The 26569-nt window shown below is 44.3% G+C and overlaps 2 protein-coding genes and 1 long non-coding RNA gene across 5 annotated transcripts in view; 2 read left to right on the plus strand and 1 right to left on the minus strand.

Annotated features, from left to right (window-relative positions):
• The window catches only part of SERINC3 (serine incorporator 3), an 81551-nt gene extending 70961 nt beyond the window's left edge, over nt 1-10590 (minus strand). Inside the window, exon 1 of one of the 2 annotated variants that reach the window (XM_029611834.1) lies at nt 10569-10590. Coding sequence is in view for 1 of the 2 variants with exons in the window: in XM_029611833.1 (XP_029467693.1) it covers nt 10393-10431 (39 nt within the window). In the remaining variant the exon portion in view is untranslated. Of the gene's footprint in view, nt 1-10392; nt 10549-10568 lie in introns of those variants that run through there. The other variant, XM_029611833.1, reaches the window with a different exon arrangement.
• On the plus strand, nt 9562-10238 carry LOC115096764. Its single transcript, XR_003858140.1, has 3 exons — nt 9562-9739; nt 9979-10037; nt 10214-10238. It is a non-coding gene; the product is annotated as an uncharacterized LOC115096764 (long non-coding RNA).
• A 1452-nt stretch (nt 10591-12042) lies between the features above and the next one.
• The window catches only part of LOC115096762 (adenosine deaminase-like), a 33757-nt gene continuing 19230 nt past the window's right edge, over nt 12043-26569 (plus strand). Inside the window, exons 1-4 of one of the 2 annotated variants that reach the window (XM_029611835.1) lie at nt 12043-12183; nt 16487-16548; nt 17500-17622; nt 18398-18541. In XM_029611835.1, the coding sequence (XP_029467695.1) occupies nt 12124-12183; nt 16487-16548; nt 17500-17622; nt 18398-18541 (389 nt within the window). In that variant the 5' untranslated portion in view covers nt 12043-12123. Of the gene's footprint in view, nt 12184-14890; nt 15099-16486; nt 16549-17499; nt 17623-18397; nt 18542-26569 lie in introns of those variants that run through there. The other variant, XM_029611837.1, reaches the window with a different exon arrangement.

Consider the following 26569-nt stretch of genomic DNA (forward strand, 5'->3'; position numbering starts at 1 on the left):
GCTTACCCCGGTTGGGACCACTCCAAAGGACGAAGAGATGATCCGATACGCGGAAGTCATTAATGACCTGGAGATAACAAAGCAAGATTCGTTTGACATCCAGCCGACGGAGGTCACCACCAGCCGTACCCGCGACCTCCTCCGGAGAGAACGCGGAGAGTTCTACCGACTGGTTGACGTGAAAAGCGGAGACAACCTTAGGTAAGAAGGAAGGAACCGTCCTGAGAGAGACCCCGGAATCCGAAAAACGCAAGAAGGGCTCCCGACAGGACAGCGCCTGAAGCTCGAAAATACGGCGAGCAGAGGAAATAGAGACCAGAAAGACAGTCTTTAGAGTAAGATCCTTGAGCGTAGCGTGGCGAAGAGGCTCGAAGGGAGCCGCACAGAGAGCACAAAGGACTAGGTTGAGACTCCACGACGGACACGTGGCCCGAGAGGGGGGGGCGGAGGTGTCTAATGCCCCTCAGGAAACGAATCACGTCAGGGTAAGCTGCTAAGGCATGACCGTCCACCCGACCCAGGAGAGAGCCGAGCGCAGAGACTTGAACGCGTAGAGAACTGAAGGAGAGGCCCTTAGAGAGACCCTTCTGAAGAAAAGAAAGAATCAAATGAATCGAGGCGGAGCGCGCAGGGACACCTGCCTCGATTCATTGTGTGTTTTGGAACAGCCATGTTTTCAGGTCCTGTTTGAATTTATTTTTGTCTGTTTCATGTTTCATGTTCAGGTCCCTCTAAAGACAGCACTCTCTCTTGTTTGAGACAATTTTTCTTTGCAATTTCATTACTTCTTCAGTATAAACTGATTTTATTTTTTCTATCCTCTTATTGCTCAAAAACTCACTTTCCTAAATACCTGGAACAGTGATGTACTGAATCAGTTTGTGGGTGGCTCTCTGTGTTGGGAATTAGCTCCTGGATTCAAGCCCCCAGGTATAATGCCAGTAATTGTGTTTATATGAGATAAGACCCTCAGGTAGCCCACAGTGTAAACCTCAAGTCGGGCCGATACAGTAAAAGTTGCGGGAGAGCCAGCGAGTGCCCACTCTCCCATCACGCGCATAGGCCAGTGTCCTGGGCACGCGAGTCAGTATCGGCCCGTATGCAAATTAGGGCCCGCGGTAAAAGAAGGCGTTAGGGACACTAGCGCGTCCCTAGCACCTCCTTTTCAACAGAAGCGGTGGCTATCAGCGGGTTTGACAGCCGACGCTCAATTTTACCAGTGTCGGTTCTCGAACCCGCTGACAGCCATGGGTTCGGAAAACAGATGCCGGCAAAATTGAGCGTCCGTCTTCCAACCCACGGGCAGATTTTTAATTTTTTTTTTTTTTTTTTGGGGCCTCCGACTTAATATCGCTATGATATTAAGTCGGAGGATGTACAGAAAAGCAGTTTTTTCTGCTTTTCTGTACACTTTCCCAGAGCTGGCTGCACATTTTACTTTCTATATCGTGTGGGAATGACTAATAGGCCCATCAACATGCATTTGCACGTTGCGGGTGCTCTTAGTTTCGGGGAGAGTTGGCCGTGCGTTTTCCACGCGCTATTACCCCTTACTGTATAAGCCTGAGCGCACTTTACCTCATCGGCCCGAGTAAGATCCCCCCCTAGAGCAGAATACCAGTGTGCACGGTCTGAACCCATAACAATTTTGCGAGTGTGGGGATTAATGGTTAATGGTCTCAGAGAAGGATAGAGAGTAAGATGGGTTTGTTTTTTCCAACATGATTGATGCACAGTATTGTAATTATATGAGGCAGAGTGAACATGTGTGTTAGATTGTTTTTATTTTGATTGTATTCTATTTTATATGTTTTGTTGATTTTAAAATGATATATCGCTATGGGTGATTCTTTGGAATCTTGAAGGCGATTAATACATTAAATAAAATATATTTTAAAAATATGTATATACCACTTATACAATGGAATTAGATCAAAGCAGTTTACAAAGAGCACATTTATAATAAAAACAAATCATGCATAAAATAAAAAGAACAAATCTAAAGACAATCTATATAAATAAAAATGTTAAATAGTTTGTACAAAATCGCTAATCTCAGAAACCATTGCACCGATTGCTTTCAAATTTGGAAACAACCTTCCTTTCGCATACGGGAAGGTTGTTCTGTACTTACATTACATATATGTCACACCTGTGACAGGTAAAAAAGGTTTAAAAATTGGTTCCAGAAAACAGCGACATCTGGTGGATGTCAGTGCAACCTCTTACACCTTTCACAAACACTCACACACCCCACACACATGACAAATGTATTTAGTTCACACACCCTCCGAACACACAGAAATCCACACTCCTCACCCCCCCCCCCCCCCACACACACACGCCAATTGGATTTACTTCACACACCCTGCCAAAACACACCAAAACGCACCAAATTCCAGGCTGCTACACCGGGGGGCCACGCACATGTCACATGTTGGCAATTCCCACACCCTCCGAACTCACACAAAAACACCCTCCTCACATCCCCCACGCACATGCCTGTTCTACTTACTGCCCACACCCTCCGAACCCACACAAAAGCGGAAACAGGTCCGCGCTGCTCCAGCGGGGGGCCAAGAACGGTCCGGGACACATCGCGTACAATATGGCCATCGGCTGCCAGCAATCAAAATGGCGCTGATGGCCCTTTCCCTTACTATGCCACTCGGAGACAACAATGGCGGCAGTAGCCCATGTGACATAGTAAGGGCGAGGGCCCGTCGACGCCATTTTCAGGACTGGCAGCCAGCGGACCTTTGCCCTTACTATGTCAGGGAACCTAGCGCTCCCATTACTCCTCCACAGTGACATAGTCAGGTCAAAGGGCCGGAGCCATTTTCATTGCTAGCAGCCGACGGCCCGAACCCAAGACTTCGATCCCGAACCGAACACCCGCTCTACCGACTGACTGTTTGCACAGGTATCCGGGGGGGGCTGCACGGTGGACGGTGAGGGGCCGTAGTTATTTTCTTGTGCGCGTGTTCAGGGGGAGAGGGGGTGTATTGATCATTCTGCAACTCTTGTGGGGGGCAGGAGGGTGTGGTGTGGTGCGTATTTAAACACTGCATTTATGGTGGGGTTCTTTTGGGGTGGAAAGACGGACGGCACACACAAACACAAAAGTCCCTGATCTCGGAAAGGCACCAAATTAGCCCTCTACAAAACAATTAACTAAATAGAGAGTGGTAACTTGATTAGGCACTCCCCTATTTTGATACATAACACGCACAACCTCCCACTGACGGACCACGTTTACCACCACCAATTTCTATTTCGGTGTTTTTTCTCAATCGGCATCCTAGCTGCTTCTTACGGTCTGGGTCCTCTTACCTAAGAAAGCATACATTTCAGGGGAGGGAGAATGAGGGGAGAGAGTTGGAGTGGGGACAGGGGAGGGAAGGGGGGGGTGAGTGACCAAGGGGGAGGAGGATGAGTGACTGAGGTAAATGAGCAAGGGGAAGGGGGAGGGAGGGTAAAGAACCTGACTCTGCCACCAACGCGTGGCCGGGTACCGCTAGTAGCTCATAAGCGTTGAAAGAACAGTAAGGGTATCATGCATCAAGGGAGTAGACTAGATGGAGCTCAGTCCATTATTGACTGTTTATAAGCAACGGAACATAAATAAGAACATAAGAACTTGCCATGCTGGGTCAGACCAAGGGTCCATGAAGCCCAGCATCCTGTTTCCAACAGAGGCCAAACCAGGCCACAAGAACCTGGCAATTACCCAGTAAGATTTTAGGTTTTTCTAACATTCCTTTAACTTCATTAATAGCCTAAGGGAATCCGGGATGGAATTCCAGAGAATGGAGCCAGCAACCAAGAAGGCACTTTTTCTAGTAAGGTCAAGCTTGGCTGTTCTGAGGGGACCTCAAGAAGACTTTTATTCATGGAGCATAGATGTCTTGTAGGTTGATACAAACATAGAGAAGAACATAACCAGATTGCTGATTTCTTGTGTATAAGATTATGATAGACAGAATTTTATATTGTATTCATAATGAGAGAGGAAGCCAGTGTAAAGAGCAAAGAACAGGCGTGATGTGGTCTCTAAGTTTTGTTCTTGTAAGGATGCGAGCAGCAGCATTTTTTACCAATTGTAAAGGACATAAAACAAAGTCTGGGAGTCCTAAGAATAATGCGTTACAATAATCCAATCCATGTGGCCACCCTGCAGATGTCCATTGCTGCCTGTACCCTTGCACAGTGCACATTCTCAGGCCCTCTGGCATGGGACTACTTCTGACACATATGCTGATGCTATGGCTTCCTTGATCTATATAGCAACTGATGCTTTGGATGCTGCTTCTCTTCTCCTTTCACCTACGAATAAAATAAATAGCTTGTCTGATCTTTGGAAGTCATTTGTTACCTTCAGTATTTCAAGAGTGCTCTGCAGACATCCAAAAGCTTTAAATTCCCTTCTTTTACCTACACATTCCAACTTTTTAAACCCTGGCAGTATGATCGCCCAATTAAGATGAAATGCCGAAACTACTTTTGGCAAGAATGACAGCCCTTGGAAAAAACAGAAATGGATCCCTACATGTAATTCTGACATTCTTCTAGCCGAAAAGACTGCCAGCGATAGTACTGTCTTCATTGTCAAACCTTTTATAGACATCCCCTTGAGGGGTTCAAATGGGGCTCTTGTTAGAGCCTTCAGGACCAAATTTAAATCCCACCATAGCATTAAAGGCCGTAAATGCTTTGCACCTTTAAAAAAGCGGACCACATCAGGATGTGCTGCTATGGACCTTTTCAGTAGGCTTCTGTAGCGAGCAAGAGCTGATACTTGAACCTTTAGTGAGTTCACTGCCAGGTCCTTCTCCAGCTCCTCGCAGGAACTGTAATATCGTAGTAATCTCCATCTTTCGGTGTTCCAACTTTCTCAGCATACACCCCCCTCTCAAAAACTAGATTCTGTTGTAGATCAGGGAAGTGGACCTTCTTCTGGCCTTTAATAGGGATGCAATCACTTGGACTGAATATCCTTGCTCTTTGAACCTGCTCCTCTCAATAGACAGGCCAAGAGAGAAAACATCTCTCAATTTTCCATGACCATTTGTCCTTGCTGCAAGTGAGCCTTTATCCCTTTTGAGACTGATGGGGCTCCTCACCTTCTATTTGATTAGACCTGCATACCACAGTTTTCTCGGCCAGTCCAGGGCTATTAGTATCACTAGGCCAGGATACTGCACTATTCTGAGTACTTTCCCTTCCAATGGCCAGGGAAGGAAAATGTACAGCAATGTGTCTGCAGGCCACCTTTGAGACAGCGCATCTATCCATCTGGATTCTAACTCCCTTCTTCGGCTGTAGAAATATTTTGCCTTGTTAATCCTATGTGTGGCAATTAGATCCCAATGGGTGTCATCCAAGTGTGGGCTATCTGGCTGAAGACCTCTTCTGCCAGCTCCCATACTCCTGGGTTCAGTGTCTAGCGGATGAGAAAGTCAGCCAGAGTACTGTCTGCCTTTGCTATATGGGCTGCTGAAATATCCTGTGGATATTTCTTTGCCATGCTCACTATCTTGGCTGCTTCCCATGTAGCTGCAGACTTCTTGTCCTCCCTTACCTGTTCACATATCTGGAGTACCAGCGAACCCATCTTGCTGAAGGCATCTGAGCCTACCCTGGGTGTCAGGGAATTCCCCTTATTGGTGTTCTACCTAGAAAAGAGACTCCTTTCATTTCGGTGACTTAAGTATACCAGTACCTGGGAGACCATAACAACAATGGTGACTAGTGCCTGACAAATCTCATGATACGGCTTATTCCAAGAGAGAAAAATTCCTAAGCTGATTGCTTTTAACCTTTAAACAGTCCCCACCCCCTCAGTCAGGACCGGCTCTAGTTTGGGGGGGGGGGGGGGGGTGCTGACATACAGAAGGAGGTTCCGATGAGTACTCTTCTACTAGAATCAGTCTATAAAAGGTTCTTTTACTGTGGAAAAATACTGTGCAGGAAGGTTTTCCTGCGAGTTTGGATTTATTGCATGGTAGCTGCAAGCGTTCTGCGTGTTAAAGCTCTAACACATCCTAGTAAATGACCCCATAAGTTTATATCTAAGGCAATGGAGGGCAAAGTGACGTGCCGAAAGTCACAAGTAGCAGCTGCTGGACTCAAGCCCTGGCCTTCTGGTCCACAGCCTACTGTTTCAACCACAAGGCTACTCCTCCATTGCTGCTGAGGGAGCTCTGCAGAGGGCCTCTGGTCCCTCTTGTACTTGCTCTAACCAGGTTAGATGGGCAACCCCCAGCACTTAACATTCCTCTGCAAGAGTCCAACCATGACTCCGTCTGGGTCCTTATGTAAGAAAATTCACGACCTCACCCTCTCTGTCACCTTGGCCTCCCTGAGTGCTGATGGACCCAGCCCAGGAGGATTAAAGTCCCAGAACCATCATACCTATTAGCCTGGTGAAAGAATGAGAAGGAAAGCCAGGTTAAGTGATGTTTCTCTTTATTTGACTTGGGAATCCTTAAATCTTTTTCCTTCTGTTAACTATGGTCTTTCACAAGGCTAAAAAAAAAAAAAAAAATTACCATCCTCTCCAGCAGTGGCAGAGGTCCTAAAGGGGCTGATAGAATCAGCAGCTGCCACTGCTGAAGAGGAAGGCAGTTCTGAGTTCACAAAAGCTGTAAACCTGGCTAATAGGGTTGCTATTCACCTACTTTGAACTCCTAATTGGCCTTATTGCTGTGATCCTCTCATCAAGGGAGTTTCCCACAACTGTGACCAATCAAGGGTTCATAATCTGCAAATCTACCTCTTCTTTTTCCCTCCAGCTCTCCAGTCACAAACAAGAATTCTATCTTCTTCTATAAGGAAAATTGTAATTAGGACTGCATTTTGCTCTGATATATGGAGGGACACATTACTGGGACCTGAACCCAGGATCTCAAAAAATGTGAATCTCAAGAAATAGGAGATGAATTGCTTTGCACAATGTTAGAAAGAATTATCATGCAACATACCGGTTTAGAGCCTTGGTTTTCCGGTTTACTAGTCATTTATCTTAACCATTTAACCACTTCCTCTCCTGGTTACCTGAGGCTGGCTTGCCGAGTTAACTGGCTGTGCTCACCCAAGCAAGGCATAGCTCTCTTCTAAAGGGGTTCCAGCCTGAACAGGGGAACTCTCCCAGTCCTGATTATGGTACCCCACAATCAGTTCTACTATACTCCCATTAATAGTGAAGTATGTTTTTACTGTGCTCTTATAAAGTCCCCCTATTTCACAGCAGTAGTTGCGGTCTGAAGCTTTTCTATCATGTAGGAGACCCAAGGTTGGATTCCCAAGCTGTTTCTGCCACTCAGACCAGCAGAGGCTTATGATCCACCAGGACTTACCGAAAGATACTAGGGAACTTACCTGCTGCAGCCTTTTCCTTTCTCCCTCTGACTCCTGCCCTACCTGGCAAACCAGAGCCTTATCTGGCCTGTTGCCCCCTTTACCAGGGAACTTAGTACCTTGTCAGGCCTGTTTCCCTGGGAGCCCAGTCCTCTGCTCCTGCTGCTAGACCTACCAAGGTAAAAGTCACAAGGAATTTTCCTCCAATGCTTGCTCCTTGGTACTGGGACACAGACTCAGAAGGTTCCAAAGGAGAGGAGAGTGGGTTGTCTCAGTACAGCCCTCCTTTTTCAGGAATGGCTACATCTAAGCATCTCAGGAAACCAGAGAGACCAAAACACCTGGTTGCCCTGGGGAAAGGAAGACTGACAGTCTCAGAGTATGCTAGAGTAAGCAATCCTAGGGAGGGCCCATTGCCCTGGAACCACTCCTTTCTGTTTCATGTAGCTGTAGCACAGACCATCCATCTGAACATCTATTGAGAAACTGAGGTAGCACTGGAGCCTTATGTGGAGAAGAGGCTCAATGATGTGCTTTTGGCCTCTGCCTCCATCTGCTGGCTGGAGAATCTTACCTATACAACTGGTCTAGGAGGATGATCAGGATAGAAAATATTTATAAAGCATTTTCCCCATAGACACAAAATGGGAGAAAGCCTTTAGTACATCACATCCCATATCATTATCCACTGTCTACTGCCTTTTATGAACACACATTTTGCAGTACACATTTTACTGAAATATCATGGCATTTTCGTTTTTCAGTTTTTAAAGAACTTTATTGAAACAGATGAAACTTTTTTTTTTTTAATAAAGTATTTAACATAAGAACAAGCCATACTGGGTCAGACCAAGGGTCCATCAAGCCCAGCATCCTGTTTCCAACAGTGGCCAATCCAGGCCATAAGAACCTTGCAAGTAACCAAAAACTAAGTCTATTCCATGCTACTGTTGCTAGTAATAGCAGTGGCTATTTTCTAAGTCAACTTAATTAATAGCAGGTAATGCACTTCTCTTCCAAGAACTTTTTTTTTAAACACAGCTACACTAGCCACATAAACTCTGGAATTTGTTACGAAAGTAATTGTGTATTTATGAGATGTTTTATGCATCTCAAATACACCCTTTGTCCTAGGCACTGTTTGTAACCTAATTATACTAATCTGCTGCAACTTCTTGTAATCCCAGTCTACCTTCTAAATTGTCTGTAGCTGAGCGCATATTTTCTATGGTTCAAGCAAAAATAATGGTTATGTGCTGATGCCTACTACACAAGTAGAAGAGCAAGGAGTAAAAGGAATTGTCATCAGGAGCAAAATATTATTTCTCCCACCCTTACTCCTCACCAGGAACTGTTCAGTCTAACGTTATCAATTAAATGCATTTGAAACAAAAAATATGTAGAGTAGAAAACGCTGTTTTAAATGACAATATGGATGGATTTTACATCTAAAAAACAGAAGGGTTTTAAACTAAAGATTCAGTAACTCTGTTCAACAGAAGGAACCATGTACAGCTATGAAGCCAAAAGATTCATAACAAAGATCTTATATGCTTACATCACTAGTGTACACAGTACAGTATCAAAATTTGGAAATTTGTTTAAAAAACAATCATTTAAAATTATATTTGGGAGTCCTACCAGGGCCACATCACAGGGATTGTTTAAATCCTGACCTCATTTACTTGCAATTTGTCTTTCTTGTGGATATTTTCTGGGTAGGGTGTTACAAGGAAATTCCTTCAACATTCCCTAATGAACAATCAGTGTTAATATAAGAAGACAATCACAGCATGAAGACATATCTCCAAAGCAGTCTTACAGTAAAGATGCTTTGCTGGAAAAAGTAATAAGCTGACAGCACATTACTCAACAGGTTACTAAGCCATTTCAGATAAAGCTATAAATTAGAAAATTAAATATTTCTTTAAAAGAATGTGGTCTTGCCAATGTTATCAAACATGAAGTGAAATCCATGAATGATTTAATTATACAGTTGTAATGTGTGTTTCAGCCTCCACCTCTGGCATATATATATATTTTTAATTTTCATAGTTCTCTCTTGTGATAGCAAGAGCATTTTTGGCAGCAAGTTTTCCGATTATTGCCTTCCCTTTCAGCTCAACACATGAATGGGATCGTAGCTGATAAATAACGCCTGCTGCCAAGGACACAGTCGTTTCATTCCTATTAGCTACAGGAATACATCCGAGTGGATGCCAGTAAACATCTTCACTGTATCCAATGGGCATTTTACATGAACTCACTCCAGCCACATTTCTCTAGGGTCCCAACCACCCTTCCAAATAAAGCTATTTTATTCATCCCCCGGATCTCGTTCCTTATCACTCTTTCCTTGGTTTGGTGCTACTGCTCACAGGTATTTATGAACATTTGATATTTCACCTTTTCCCGAAAATTGGTCAAGGCGAATTACAATAAATTTAAATTGGAGAGACAGCAGAACAGCTCACAGGCTAATCAGAATTTTCAATTAATAAAGCACTGGGATCTAGTATAGGAAACCACGTTTGTGAATATGTGCACGTATTTTTTTCCCCTTGGTATCAGAGTCAACTCAATTTCATGCCTTACTCAATCATCTTCTCCTTATTCTAGATAAAACACCACCATAGCCACTGAGCCACGAATGAGACTGCGTGAATTCAGCAGCCAAGGTTAGTCCAAGAAGTACGGGATAGGGGGCATTTTGGCAGCGACAAGGATAAATAGAGGAAAACAATTTAAAATTAGAAAGAAAAAAAAAGGAATTTACTACTGCAACTGTAGCCTGTAAAATAAATACTTTCAAAAATTAAGTTCAGATGAATGCATTTTTTTTTTTATTTTACAGAGTGATGGATCTGGGATCTCCTGATAACAGAGGCCCAGCAATTCCTTCAGTCTAGCAGCTGAGGAGGGAGGGCTGCCGGCCGTGCCTTCCCGAAACCGTAACTAGGGAGCGAAAGAAGGCTCGAGCCTCAGGTGCCGGGGCACTCGCGGCGGAGACGGGCGGGCCTTTCCTTTCCTTACCCAGCTGCCAATGGAACAAATCCCGAGGACGCCCCCCATATCAAAGCCTGAGACGGGCTCGACGCCGGATACTTGTTTGCTCTCTCGTAGGCGCCACTGCCAGCCGCTTCACTAACGTTCGGTCACGTCACGACGCACCCTCCGACCTCACGCACGGCGCAGCGTCTCTGACCTACTTCGTTCAATAGGCGTGCACTTAGAGAGTCTCGTCTAGGTTGGCTCGCGCTGTCCGCAGTAATTGGCCTTTTCTGGCTGAGTGCGAATAAAAGGAGGCCTTTGAAGTGTACACATACGTGAGCCTCATCCTAAAGCCCCCCCGGTTATGCTGAGCCAGCCTTGTGTTTTTCTGCATACCCGTATGCATTGTGGATTTGTAGTCTTTAACTTAGTGACATCAGAACTACAGCTCCCAAGATGCACTATAACACAGCTAAGCGTATTGGATCGTTTTGTTCTCGCTGGCTTGGAACCGAGCCCTCCTATTTTTAGTTGCACTTCGTTCCAAAGATTGTCTCTGCTGGTGTTTGAAATAGTACGTGAGAAAAAATATTTACTCAAGAAAATTCATGATACTGTTTCTTGCATTTTACACCTAGTAAAATATCACCATGGACAAAGGCTTACTGTGATAATTTACCCCGAAAACTTTACATAATTAGTAATAGCAACAACTGATTTATTTTTTTTAAATACTAAGGCTAGAGTTTCCTCTCATTGTGTACTTCTTGGAAAACGCTTAGTATGTTCTGCTTTCTATAGAAAGAGATTCCAAGGTCTTGGAGGTGTATAGGACCCCAGAAGCCCCATGGGGCTCTGTTTATTTTTATTTTTTATTGGGCAAGGTAGTTATGCTGTAAGTCACAATTAAAGAAATTTAATAATACAATTTAATAAGTGTAGGAATTTGCACCATATTGATAAGAAAATTATTGTGCTGGGCAAGATCTCAACTTCTCTGTACATTTGAGTGATTGAGATCATACCCAGCCTTCTCTGATTTGCTAGTGAAGTTCATTCCTGTCACAGTATGCCCTAAATAAACCTATTGAGGGATACTGCCCAATGGAAAAAAAATGATTAAACCATTTTTAAAAGCAGTTCATGAAGAAGGATAAGATATCACTAGTATGTGCATGACACTGAAGGGAGGCTTACCATGTAACTGAAACAGAAAAAGACAGATAAGGACCTATTTTGACTTCCTGCTATAGCTTTATGTTCACTTCCCTGCTAATTCTCTCTGATTATCCACTGCTTTCTTGAGTTTTTAATACGGTTTTAGCTACCTCCTGCACTAAAAGATAAATCTATACAGCTATCACCCATATCGTGACACCTTATTCGAGAACTTCCTTTCCACTGTAAAATGCTTGCCACTTGTGTGCTATTTATATCTCTGTCTATCAAATTTTCTTTGCATGCACTGCTGTGGAGCCAACCAGAAATGCTGCAAAAAAGACACTTGGAGGCCATATGGTATTAGGCCTATTGCAATACTTGTTGGTCCTAGGAAAGCCATGAGTAAGCTGAATTATAATTACAATATAGTAAACCTCTCATACCAACTACAAGCACCCAAACAGTAACAACCCTATCAATGAAAAAGTAGCACTGCAAATATACCAGGCACTAAAACACCAATACTTTCTCTATTAGGAAAACAGAACAAGCCAGGTTGCTATAGATCACTACACAGAAACTACACACTGATGGGTGAAGTTTAAAAGCCCTATGGGCGCCAAAGCATGCATCAGCCCAGTGCGCACCACACAGATTTTAAGAGATGCCCAGGTACGTGTGTATCTCCCGGTACGTAAGTAAAAAATTTTTGTCATAAAAAGGGTGGGAGGTGGGTGTGGTCTGGCATAGGTGGGGCATGGGCTTTTCAGGAAATATGAATGACACGAGCGTGTAAGTATTTATGCACACCAGCACATGCCGGGGTCCCCATCCGCATAACTTTACTTCTGGACAGCATGTGAGTCATGAAACAAAAAAAATCTAGGCTAGTCAGCGGGGTGTTAAGGGTCGGAATTAATAGGGTAAAAGGAAGGCAAGTTAGCTAGGGGTTTAGGAAGTCCTCTCCTTTTCTGGAGCGAACTGGCAACGAACTGGGGAAACAGGTAATTGCATCAGTGCATGTCTCTATTAAAATCCCCTCACTTACTCGATCAAGGTTTGAGCGCACATGTGTGCATCAGTGTAAAATCGTTCACGCACATGTCTGCACATATAGCCAGTTTTTTAACAGGCGCACATATACACGCGTATGTTATAAAATCACAGTGACTATGAGCACGAGCCGTCATGCATGCACATGTACTCCCGCTTGCAGATCTTAAAATCCACCTTTAGCAGAATACCTCACCTCGGTCAGACATGCAGAACACAGACTAAATACACTAAATACAGAATAAGAAATCATAAAGTATAAATTGAAATGTGCAGAAAAAAACTGAACTGGAAACTGTAACAAACCAGATACTGTATGCAGCGCAACAATGGAAAAACAAAAACATTACCATTCCTCATAAAATATGAAATCATTTTCCAGCCTTTCTTATGAATCTGGGCAGGACCATTGTTCAGGAACACTCCTCCCCCATCCCCTCATGGCCCTTAACGTCTCTGGCTTTTTGTGCGACTCTCATAGCTGCCTCCACATTGAAGCAGGATGGGCCACTATTCGCCTGCTCAGACAGCATATATACTGGGCTGTGTTTGGCTCACTTCACTTACCACTGTCTTTCCTTGCCCCACGGCTTAATACCCAAGCAGGCAATCATCTTGCCTGCTTATAACAATAGATTTGTGCCTGGGTAAATTATTTTTCTTTTTTTAGTTTATTAAATCTTAGTTACAAAACTCTCAACCACGTCTCAAGATTTATATGATCAGGCCTCATTTTTTCTGCTCCAACTGAAACCTTCACCCACTTGCAGATCTTAGTTCCAGATACAAAATGGCACACCTTCCCTACCATCCCTTGTGCAATATTACTGAAAAAAATAGTTAATTGAACTGAAACTAGGACTAATCCCAACTAGTAATCCATCACCAGCTCTGTTTCCTTTCACTAAACCAATCTCTAACCCAGTTTCCCGCCTTAGAACCTCACTCCTAGACTGTTTTGCTTGTTAATGAACTTCCTGAGAGGAACAGTGTGATAAGCCTTACTGACATCCAAATGCACTGCATGTTGTGGTCTTCCCTGATCACCCAACCAAAGAGGTTGATTTGGCATGATCTCCTGGTAAAAACCATGCTGTTGTACATCCTGAAATCAGCTGAATTCAGGTTACTATATTTTCATTTCTTTTAGTAGTGATTTCATTAACTCTCTGCCAGCAAGCTAGCACTAACTAGCCTGTAGTTCACAGCCTCTTCCTTAGCCCTGCTTTTATGAAGGACTATATCTGGTTATCTCCAGCTCTCTGGAGTCACTTCTGTATAGGGCTCTCCTTTGAGTGGGATGGGGTATTGGTGGGACTGCCTCAGGCCCTGCGTTGCTCCAGTAGCCTTGGCCCCAACATCTGATATCACTTGGGAGCGTCAAGGGGCAGCAGCTGCAGTGCAGTGGCCTGTGTGTGAAATTTCAGCAGCAGGCCAGGAGATACAATGTCCTCTCTCCTTCTCCCTCCCCCAGCTCTCCAATATTTTGGAAGTGATCTGGCTCTGGCTGAATCACCCTGACCTCCGCTGCCCTCTTGTATCCGCCCTGCTCCTGCCTGTAAAGAATAATTGAGGAGATATGGTGGAGCTGCCAACACCTCTCTAAGCTCCCTTAAGGTCCTGGGATGTAACTTGTCTGGCTCCACTGCCTTGCCCGCTTTCAATTTTGCATCTTGTATGCATCTGTAAATAAACACTGGTCTTCCTTTCTTCTGTTGTATTCCTGACATTTATCTTCAATGAATTCTATATACTACAATTTGGCTTTTTTCCTGTCTTTTTCCTTATATTCATTGCCTTTGTCTTTCACCAACATATTAAAAAAGAGGAGTAGCCTACTGGTTAAAGCAGCAGGCTGAAATCCATGGAAGCCACATTTCAAATCCTGCTGCTGCTCCTTGTGATTTTGGGCAAGTCACTTCACCCTGCATTACCTCAGATTACAAATTGTAAAACCTCTGGGAGCAGGGAAATACCGGAATGTAATCTGCTTTGAAGTGGCAGACTGGTCATGGAAGGCAGAAATATAGATCAGAAATTAAAAGAAAAGTCTTTTCACCTTGAACAACTGCCTTATGTATTCTTTCTCCATCTCTGCTCTTACGGCACTGAAAAGCAAAATAAAATATGCCAGCTAAACTTTGCTGTCTTGTTCCAGGAGCAACATAACACATACATGAATTCATGTGCATTAATTGGCATTTATCCTCATGTGTTGTGTGAACTCTCGGGTGTGTTCTGCATTTGTCTGATCACAGAAGGCCGTTCCTCCTAGCGTTCTCATTTGTACAATGCAGTGCCTAGACCGAGCTATAAAGTTATAGCTTAGTAGGTAGCACCAGACACACAGCTCTTCCTGCGTCAAGTTAGGTTGTAGGAAAGAGGGCTGGGTTAATGCAGAATCTTAGGACAAGGTCCAGGACAGCAGCCAGTATTATAGTTTTCAGAGTTCAAGACTATCAAATCGGTAAACCAGACAGAAAACCAGCAATTGCAAAATGGAACAGACGTTGCCTACTTTTGACAAGCCCAAGGTAACTAAATTATTAAATGTAAATCAGATGGGAGAAAATGTAAGAGAAATATAAAAAGTGTATGAATGAAGCAGAGAGTGATTCAATGCAGTCTTGTCATACATACCCTCCTCCTCCCTAACCAAAACAGGGCCAGATGTACCTAGGGTTTTCTCTCCCATTGCGTCTCCAAGGGGTGGACTCACGAGCAACCTCAGGAAATATTTTTTTCATGCAAAGAGTGCTGGATGTAAGGAACGGCCTTGCAGGGGAGGTGGTGGAGACAGATACAGTGACAAAATTCAAGAGCGCATGGGATAATAAGCACAGAGGATTCCTGGTTGTGAAAAAATGAGAGAAGAGCCAAAAATCAAGTGGGGTCTATGGCACTGCCTCAGGAATGAAATTGGACAGACAGATGGACCTTTTCTGCCATCATTTTCTGTTTCTCTGTTTATGGGGAAAATTCTTCCTACATATGGCCCATAATGCATGCACTGAATTACTCTGCCACCTGAAAACCTGATTATTACTGGCTGGCCTGTATTTTGTAGTGTTCCTTGTGAGAACAGAGGAACTAGAGTTCCCATGCGCTATGCAGCTGGAATAACAGGAGCAATCAGGATCCAGCAAATTAAAGTTCACAGGTTTACAAAAACTCTCAGATACGCATATAAGCTAGATGTACTAAAGGGTTTTCCCACAGTGCATCTATGGGGAAAATGCTTAGTACTCTTCTGGAGCTAGAACTAGGGAATTTACAGAATGGGCAGGAAGGCATATTTTAAAACACATTTTGCTTGCAATTTCTTAATAAAAGAAAGTAGGACTCTGATTAAATATTGCATTTCATTTATAGAAATGGTTCTTACTTTATGAAAGTGAAGTGGTTTGATTTTGAAACTGGACTGTTAGAAATATGCTCTCATCTTTCTGGGAAGATGTGCATTAAGATATCAGTGTATGTGGATTTCTTATTATATTGACTACCGGTAATTGATTTGTAACTCTTTTTATGATTTCGTTTTTGTACATTCCTGGGGGGGTTTGGGGGGGGGAAGTTTATTCCCCAACACGAAAATATGTCTGCGGGGGGGAGAGAGGTTTCAGCAGTCCCCCAAGCATCTTAGAGAGAACAATGAATACAAAATTTGCTAACCACCTGGATCTCAGGAAGCTTTTGTCTGGACCAGTTTTTCATGGTGTCAGCACCAATAGTTTTGCTCCAACCAGTTCAGTAGAATAGACAATATAAGTGCTATTTTCTGTCATACACTGTAGCCTTTGCAAGTTGTGATACTTTTTTTTTTGTATCAGCATAGTAATTATTCTACTCTACCATGATAAGAAACATGGTCTTTGATGAGAGAGACCAGTGAGACATGAGACTGTGGCTTCTTCTCTTGCAGGTAGAACTTCACGTCCACTTGGATGCGAGCATCAAACCTGAAACCATCTTGTACTTTGCTAAGTAAGTTCTTGAAAGCATATTAATATGGCTTGCTTTTTTTTTAAATTATTGCTATGCACCTTGGTTCTCAGTTTCTCCAGCTTAGTCCAGAGCATTCCAGGGTGAGAGTTTATAAATGCAGAAGAAGCTAAACATGCCTCTCATGACTTAGAGCTAGCAGTCGAGTCTGGATCCTGAAAGGACTGACAGTGTGAAATCCTTTACCTGAAATCATGGACAGCAGCAGAAGCAAGCTCGGCTATGAGCGCAGCAAAGCATTTCTGTAAAAACCAGATACGTTTGACTTCGAGTGGATAGACAAAATCTATTTCCTTAAAAACACAGGCCAAGCCAGTGGCTCAGCGGCAGAACTGCTGACCCAGGTAAAAGGAGATGGTTTCCAAGACTGCCACTTCCTCTGAAAGAGGTAGGAGCCCACCCCACTAAGGCAAGGATCCCCTCACTCCTTAGGTATCAAGCACCCTCCCAGTCAAGACCCCCATTTTCCAGCCCCTCCCCAAATTTGCCAAGACCACCCAATCTTTGGCACAGCCCTGCCCGTCCCCTCTCCACGCCTGGCACAATCCCTCCCATAAGAGGATTGCAGCCTGCCTGTCTGCATCATTCCATGTTGGTGGCCCCATGCTGTTTGATGACTCTGCTGCCTCATATTTGGAACCACGTGTACGATTAGAGTTCAGGAGCAGCTAAACCTTTCAGTTTCTGATTCTTGGGCTCATACATATACCTTGGACCATCTCACTGCTCATGTTCTCTTCCATTAAAGCCAATGAGTACGATCAAATCTGTGGTGCTTTGCCCAGCAGGCAGTGTAGACAAACAACAATAAAAAAAAAAAGACCTAGAAAATTTGGCACATTGAGAGTATATGCCCTTGACTTTGCAAGGTCCTTTTCATAGTCAGAATCTCTAATCCTCCCTAGAAAAACAATGTGTTATTTTTCTTTTCAGTAAAAGGCAGATAACATTATCGGCAGACAGTGTGGAAGGGCTTCTGAAGCATATTTGTTGCAAAGAACCAGTCACTCTTACCAAGTTCCTTGCCAAGTTTAACCACTACATGCCCGCCATCATGTAAGTAAAATATCCAACATTGACCTGTGGACACTAGCCTTGTTCTCAATACATATGATTTGTCAATGGACTAGGATTTAAGAGTAAATCCAGGTTTTGACATTAGACTTGAACACGGAAAGTGTGTTACATTCTCGAGTTTCCTATATTCTGCTCCTTGTAAATGGTAGAATTCATTTAAAGTTAGTGAAGATGACAAGTATACTCAGCCATATCCATCTGGGATGGGAGGCTCTAGGCATTCTGACAATGTCTCCTATATGTCATATGAAGCCATGCTTAAAAAGACAGCGATCCAAAAGGGACAGTGGCTTTATTGTACAGTGAGTAAGATTTAGTGCAGGGCTTGAAGGAGAGCATTCAGCCTTCTCCATATTTGACTACTTACCTTCTCATGGCTTTAAAATCTTGTTTTCCTCTAGAAATAGTAATAAAACTACAGCACTAAACTCTAGTATCTGAAAAAGAGCTACCACATGAAAAGCAGTGCAGAAAAATGAACTATAATGGTGTAAACTGGACAACAACTGGTTCCATTTTCTAGCACAGATAAGAGTGCAACTTTAGGCCCCGCCATCACTGTAGCTTTCTCCATCTTAGTCCTGGAGAATGGTGAGAGTAAAAAAAAAATCCCAGCAGCCACGGGCTAGACTAGAGAGAATTCAGTTTTGATCAGTAATCCAGCTCATTCTGCCACCAAGCTTACTAACTGTATTGTTTTGTTTCTCTGCATAGAAACAAACTAATCATTCAAAGCTTTTTATTCGCTTTGCAGGGGTGACCGGGAGGCTGTGAAACGAATAGCCTATGAGTTTGTAGAAATGAAAGCCAAAGAAGGAGTGGTTTATGTTGAGGTCAGGTACAGCCCTCACTTCTTAGCAAACTCCAACGTGGATCCCATTCCATGGGGACAAAAAGGGTAAGTGATGCCATTAAGGGAAAGAGAATGTGTTAGACCAAATCAACAAAATGTGCTTGCTGGGAGATAGTGTCGTCAGTGAGAAAATAGGAAGCATTGGTAAAATACCAGAACCATAACTAAAGCATAACTGACTGCTGAGAAACAGTGGGAGGAAGAGACTGCGAAAGGGACAGAGAAGGGCAACAGAAATGATAAAGGGGAAGGAACGGCTCCCTTAGAAGAGAGGCTATGCAGGTTAGGGCTCCTCAGCTTGGAGAAGAGGTGACTGAGAGGAGATGTGACAGAGGTTTGGGTGGGACAAGTTAATGAATAATAGGACTAGGGGACACTCCATGAAACTAACTTGTAATAGATTTAAAACACATTTAATAGCTTTTTTTTTTTTCAATCAATGCACAATTAAGCTATGGAATTTGTTGCCAGAGAATGTGGTCAAGGCAAGAGGTATAACTAGGGTTCATAAGGTTTGGACAAGTTCCTGGAGGGCAGGTCCATTAACGGTTATTAAACAGACAGATGTGGGGGTCACCATCTCTTACTTCTGGGAGTGAGAAACATGGCAGGGACCTTGTGAATAGGATCAGCTGGATCTTTTCAAGTGACACGGATAGGCCACTGTTGGAAACAGGATACTGGCCTCGATGGAGCATGGGTCACATCTTATGTAGGAAGAAGTCATTGCAGGTGCTGTCTTCGGAGAGTCCAGTAGAAAAAGACATTTTTGAAGAGCTGTTCTCTGACCATTGGTTTATATATATATATATATATACATATCTAACTAGATAAACGACGCTTGACCGACGTGCCGCAAATGCGCAGTAGAGAGCAGCTCTACTGCGCATGTGCGGGCGAGCACGTCTGTCTTAGGCAGCGTCAAAAAAAAACCAAAAAACATGGCGGCAGCGGTGGTAGCAGCGGCAGCGGGCAGCGGTAGCGGGCGGTAGCGGCGGCGGTAGCGGGCGGCGGCGGTAGCGGCAGCGGGCGGCGGTGGTGGGCGGTGGCGGTAGCGGGCGGCGGCGGTAGCGGCAGCGGAGGCGGTAGCGGCGGGCGGCAGTGGCGGTGGTAGCGGGCGGCGGGCGGCGGTGGTGGGCGGCGGCGGTAGCGGCAGCGGGCGGCGGCGGCGGTGGCGGTAGCAGCAGCGGCCAGTAGGGAGGGAGGAGAGAGAGAGAGGGAGGGAGGGACGGACTAAGTGGGAGGGACGAAGAGAGAGAGTGGGAGGGAGTGACTGAGTGAGAGGGAGGGAGGGATTGAGTGAGGGGGGAGGGAGTGAGGGGAGGGACTGAGTGAGGGGGAGTGAGCGGGACTGAGGGAGAGGGAGGGAGGGAGTGGGACTGAGGGGGAGTGAGTGGGACTGAGGGAGAGGGAGGGAGGGAGTGGGACTGAGGGAGAGTGAGTGGGACTGAGTGTGAGTGAGAGGGAGAGAGGGGGAGGGAGTGAGTGAGACTGAGTGGGAGGGAGGGACTGAGTGAGAGGAGAGGGAGGCTGGGGAGGAGTGGGTGAGTGGGTGGGAGGGAGGTAGGGGAGAGAGAATGAGGGAGGTAGGGGAGAGAGAATGAGGGGGAGGTGAGAGACAGAGGGATGTAGCCCGTTTTAACGGGCTTAACGGCTTGTATATATATATATATATATATATATATATACCGTATATATATCATATGTATTTAATATACTGTCATTCTGAACGTACTATCTTAGTGGTTTACAATAAAACAGTAGAATAAACCATGTGCAAAAATATAATATAATATCACAATCATAGTTAAAATTAAACAAATCATAAAATATATGTCTAATCTCCGGCTTTCCTAAAAGCTCAGCATTACCTTCTTTTTTTCTTACCAGCATATGCTATAGTAAATAGCTACGTTTTTTGGTCTTTTTTTAAACAGTTTAATATCTTTCTGATTATGCAAGCTATCCGCATTAGGGTAGATTTTTAAAAATTGCGCGATCGCGTACTTTTGTTTGTGCACCAGGCGCAAACAAAAGTACGCTGGATTTTATAAGATATGCGCGTATCTTATAAAATCCGGGGTCGGCGCGCGCAAGGGGGTGCACATTTGTGCAACCTGCGTGCGCCGAGCCCAGCGCGCGCTGCCTGTTCCCTCCGAGGCCGCTCCGATTTCGGAGCGGCCTCGGAGTGAACTTTCCTTTGCCCTCCCCCCACCTTCCCCCCCCCTTACCTTTATTCCACGATTTACGCCTGCGAAAAGCAGACGTAAATCTGCGCACGTCGGCTGGCTGTCCCGCTCCGTGTTCCGGTCCCGGGGGCTGGTCCGGAGGCCGCGGCCACGCCCCCAGAATGCCCCCGGGCCAAAACCACGCCCACGTCGCCATCCCCAAAACACCGCGTCACGCCCCCGAAACGCTGCGTCATTCGGCCACGCTCCTGACACACCCCCTCCAGCTCCTTTTAAAAAAACCCAGGACTTACGCGCGTCCCGGGGCTCTGCGCGTGCCGGCGGCCTATGCAAAATAGGCGTGCCGGCGCGCAAGGGCCCTGCGCGCGTAAATCCGCCCAGATTTACGCGCGCAGGGCATTTAAAATCCGCCCCATTGTGTTCCACAATTTCGGACCTGTGATGGATATTGTCCTCTCTCTTATCTCACTAAAATGTGCAGAATGCAATGAAGCCTTTGTTTGCAGATCTCAAATTTCGAGATGGAACATACCAGTGTAATGAGGCAGTTAACCATTCAGTGTTGTTATTATTGATCATGTTGTGAAGAATAGAAAGTACTTTGTATTGTACTCTAAATTTAACAGATAACCAATGCTAATATTTTAAAACAGGTGTAACATGATCATTTATCTTACTACCTGACAACATTTTTGTTATGGTGTTCTGCTATAACAGTGTAGTGAGACGCTAGTAATGCACTATTTAACCTTACTGTGATGATTTCTTCTTGGGGAGCTCTTTAGATAAGTCGCAAGGTAAGAATGATTTTAGAAAATTGCACACATCCTTGAAATGGAGATGAAAATGAATTTTATAAGCTGTTGCGTGTTCGTGCCACCGACCACTCTCCCAGTCGCACTCCGGCTGCAATTCTCTAGTTACATAAAAAAATTGAAGCACTAGTTAAGCCTCTGGGGGGGGGGGGGGGTTACTTTTCCATAGTCCTGCGCCCTGACTCCTTGCAGCCTCCCAGGTTCCAGCCTCAGAGGCTCCCTAGGTTAGGTACTTCAGTTTCTATTGCCTATATTTTACCTCATTCCTTCCAGGGTGTCACCCCAGTTGATGAGCTGGACTTAAGCACACAGAGTCGCAGGTTATCCCAGTAAACTCTCAATAGCTTTACTTTATCAAACCACATCAGTCTCAAATGCATTCAATAAGAAAGCACCTCTCACCTTAATCCTCCTGCATGCTGCTCACAGTTGCTTCCTGCACAGCCTAAGCTTGGCTGCACCCTATGGGCCTGGTTCTTAGGAAACCAGGCCCTACTGCCATCTCCCACTGAGGTCTGCAGCTGGGGTTTGTGCTTCCCCATTCACTATGGCTACAACTACATTCACCCCACAGCAGTGTTCACTTATAGGTCCTGATCTTCTGTCTCCATGAGTGTGTCCTCTTCTGGAGGGGTTCTCCACCACTCGTCTCCCAAATCCATCAGCTCCTGCTCATCCTCAAGGCTGCCCAACACTTCCACCTCCACCTCCATCTCCTTTGTCTCTTCATCTGGTTTTAGAAGCGCTCCTTCCTGTTTCTACCCCGCCCCTCCTTCAGACAAGCTCTCGCCCTTCTCCCACTACGCCCGTGCTCTCTTGTCCTTTAGACAGGGCAAACCCTGGGAAGTCCCTTCACCTCCAGAACCCCCTGTGCCTTCTGGGAGTTGGAGTCCACCCTCTTTCCTGATTTCTTTTATATACTGGATCTCCTTCCCAGATTTTCCTTACAGCCCTGCCTTATTGTCTTCACCAGGGGAATATAATGTCCATCACAAAGCGAACAGCAACATTCAACACAATGCATATTAAAGGATTCTCATGCCCTTGATATATTTTTGAAGTGCATCATAATTTTATAGAGAGCAAGTTTCAAAGGGATTATTTTACCCACATAAATGGCCTGCCTGAAAAGTGCCTGCCCTCTGGGTAAAGGTCTGTGCCCAGTTGTACAAACCATGCACTTTTACTTGCATTGAAGTGGAGGCCTTTCCATGGAAACATTAGGTTGGAGCTGAAAATTACGCAGGCACTTTTGATCAGAAAAAGTATCTACAGGAAAAGAGATGCAAATCTCTGCAGGTTTTCCTTGGGCAATATTCAAAGTGCAAGTGTTAGTATAAGTGCCAGTACTGCATTTAGTGCTGGGGTGGTTACTATAACTTAGCTTAACAAGAATAAATATGCCTATGCAGCCTAAGGTAAAAGCAGCTCCTCCGAAGCCTAATGCCTTTAAGCTGATCATCTGATCACATCACAGAGGCAGCCAATTTTTCTTTTGAGAGGATTTATGCCCAGCAACACTGTAGTTTCTTCAAGGACATCCAGCAAGAAGCTTAGGGAGTATGGAGATCTAACAGACACCTGCACAAGCTCCTTATCAGAAAGAAAATAACAAGCTGATCATTAACCATACAGGTAGAATGGATAGTTCCTGTAGGTTGAGGATGCCAGCTACTATATCAAAGGGTTTCTGCTATTTACAAAAATAATTGTGACAGAAAAAGATCTGCATGCACAGAGATCTTATATGGAACTCTGTCCATCTTTGTGCAAGGAGTATAAAGAATCTGGTAAGTCCAGACATCATCAAGAAAGTGACAGCACAGCACATCATCAGCATATAGTGGTTGTGAGCCCTGGCAAGGTTGATGCAGCCTAGTAGGCGTACATTCTAGGCCCCTGCCGACAGCTGGTGAACACGCCATGGTCTGGGACAAGCTGGAGCTTCTCCTAAATCAGCCCCGTTCCCCACAGGTTGAGCCCTTGGGTTCCAGCAGCCGGTATGACTTAGGGGGATCCCGAGGATGAACCAAGAGAGAGCCCAGGGATGGGCTAACTGTCAGGGCAGGCAGCAGGCAGGGCGTAGTCAGGATACGAGGCAAGGTCTGGTCCAAATGGCAAGGAAGGGAGTAGTCAAAGTCTGAAGCAGTGATCAGAACTGGAGAATCAGGCCAAGACTGACAAGATACAGAGGGACAAGACAGGACAAGATAGACAAGACAAGATTCCAAGGTCAAGGCGGGCAGACAGGGACGGGCCAAATGTCAGGGCAGTTAGACAGGGAGAGGTGAGCCATGATTTTATCCTTCCCCCGTTACCTCTGTGCCAGGGATAAGAAGCAGAGTGCAGTGGCATGCCACTGCCAGCGCGCCTAGGCCCCATATCAAAGGCGCACACTCCTCCGTGCCAGTTTTTCCCTGTTTGTGCTGGGGGAGAAAGAGATAAGGAAAAGAACAGCCTTATCAATGGATCTCAACACAAGAGTGGGCCCTATGGATTTCCATGTGACCCGACCTGTCTTAGAACTGTAAGTAACATCAGGTCAGGAGTCCGAAGGCATCTCTGAGTCGGGAGACCCGCAACCCTCCCCCCCCCCCCCCCCCGAATGTCTCTCCATTGCAGGGTGTTTGTGAAGTGGAACATCCAGGTAACTAATCATGGACTGGATAATAAGCTTCCCGCCTTCCCGCTCTGTCTAATGCACAGCCTGCTGTTTTATTAAGGCAGGGGAGGGATGTGATTCCAGCACCTGTCTCTAGTTTGGTCTCAGAGCTTGATGCGGTTTCTTTAAAAGGCATTAGGAGAATTGTTGCAAGGATTGACCCTAACTTAAGGGTACTCTTTCTCAACTATGTGAATATACTATTGGGGCTATGGCCAAAATGGTGGAAGTAGACACTAGACTAGAAAAATTAGAAGTAGCAATAGGAACTCAACTAGGATTGCTAAATAATCTTCAGCTTTCTAGTGCCTCAGTTATTAGTGACAGTTTATTTTTGCATGCTAAATGTGAAAATTTGGAAAATAGATTGAGAGCTAGGAATGTGCGTTTTCTAAATTCTCCAATAACTTGTTTTCTTTCAGGTGTGCAGTTATTAAAAAATATATGAAAGAAGTATTACAATTTTTACCTGACAAATCTTTCTTAATATTTAATTCTTCTATATTTCTGATTAAAAAAAAAAAAAAGAGAGAAGTGAGAATATAGAAGGGGGCTCTGTAGACGTGCCTGCTCCTTTTTCTAGTGTTGACGGGTCATCTTTTCTTCAAACTTCTGGAGATAGTATAGCTACTAGGGCTACTTTTGCTGTGATCTTTGCCCTAGAGAATGAGAGAGAATTGTTCATGCTACTTTAAATGTACAAAAGAGCTAATTTGCGGTCAGTTGTTTCAGTTTTCCTGGATGTATCGAAAGAGACCCTAGCTAGGAGGAAAAGTTTCTTGATGTTAAAATCACGTGTCTTAGCGATTGGGGGAACCGTTTTTCTGAAATTTCCCTACAAGTGTTTACTCTCATATCACGGGAATCGGTTCATTATTATTCACCTTTAGAAGTAGTTTTGGTGGATAAAGAGGCTAATGTCATGGAGGTGAAGGGAATTAGAAACGGGAATTAAAATTTAAATGTGACATATTGAAGCAATCTCATGACGTGGACTATGGTCTTCATATATTTTTGGTATTTTGGAACAATTGTAGTATTGTTTTTCTTCTGTATTTTGTTAGAATTTCTTGATGTTTTTTGTTTAAAATCAATAACAATTTAAATAAAAAAAATAATTTAGCTGGATAAGTCAGGGGCATTTCAGGGAGAAGGAGAGAGAGAGAGGTTTTGGTGGTGGTCTAGGGTTTGGGGGACAGTTTTACATGCACAGTCAGTGGTATGAACAGCACAGTAGACATCAGTGAAGATTTATTGGGATTTGGAGTTATGAAAGAATAAAAAGATGAGATTTGTATAGTGTACTCTCGACCTAGCTTGATAGTAACCAGGTAGAGAGTGCATCAAGCTAGATCGAGAGTACACTGTACAAATCTCATCTTTTTATACTTTGCATAACTCCAAATCCCAATAAATCTTCACTGATGTCTACTGTGCTGTTCGTACCTCTGACTGTGCATGTAAAACTGCCACCCAAAACCTAGGCCACCACTGAAACCTCACCCCGAGTTCAGAATGGCCCCTTTTAACAGTGGTATAAAAAGTTGCCTAATATGTGTGCCTTCCCAGAGGCTCTCTCTCTCCTCTCCTTCCCGCTCCCCCCCCCCCCCCTACCTGAAATGGAATGTGCCCTATTTATCGCTAAGCCTGTTTCAGGCATAACGCACAGCATAACACCAGGAAAAAAGGTGTAGTTTTTTTCTGGCATTAAATCCTGCGATAGCGTGCGTTACGCTATTGCACGCAACATTAAGCACCCGTCATTTTAATAAACTCCTCCTACTTGACTAAATTTTTCAAATTTGCATATGCATATCACATGCATTATGGCATTATTGCGGGCGTTAGGGCCTGCGATAAAGCCCTAACGTAATTTAATAAATAACCCTTTAAATGACCACTTTTGCCGTATAAATAAATTGTGTCCTCCTATGAGAATTGGTATAATGTGTGTGCCTTTTTACCATTCAGAGAAGATCAATGAAAGAGAAATAACTGTAACCCTGTTGTACAATAGCAAATAGCTAAAAAAAAGATTTTAAAAAATTCTGTCTTGGATCTGTCTTGTATTTACTATCAGCTTGAGTTTTGAATTGCAGTGCCTAGTCTGATTAAAGCAATCTGTAAAAATCAATGAAAATGTAACAAAGTCCCCAATCATATCAGGGACTTTGTTCATTTTACTAAGGATTTTCTGATTCAGTTATTGGGATCACAGGTCACAAAGAGGTTGGGTGTGCTAGGAAAATCCAGGCTCAAACGCTTTGCCCTTGCATCACATTCTGAAAACAGGCCCAGCAGTCAGTTTGACTGAACTCCCGAAAGCTAGTCAAGAAATATATTGCCAGTCCAACAAAAGGGTACATCTCCCTTTTTTTTTTTTTTTTAATTTATCGCTCTTTATGTC

Source organism: Rhinatrema bivittatum, chromosome 8, assembly GCF_901001135.1.
Source record: "Rhinatrema bivittatum chromosome 8, aRhiBiv1.1, whole genome shotgun sequence".
NCBI lineage: Eukaryota > Metazoa > Chordata > Amphibia > Gymnophiona > Rhinatrematidae > Rhinatrema > Rhinatrema bivittatum.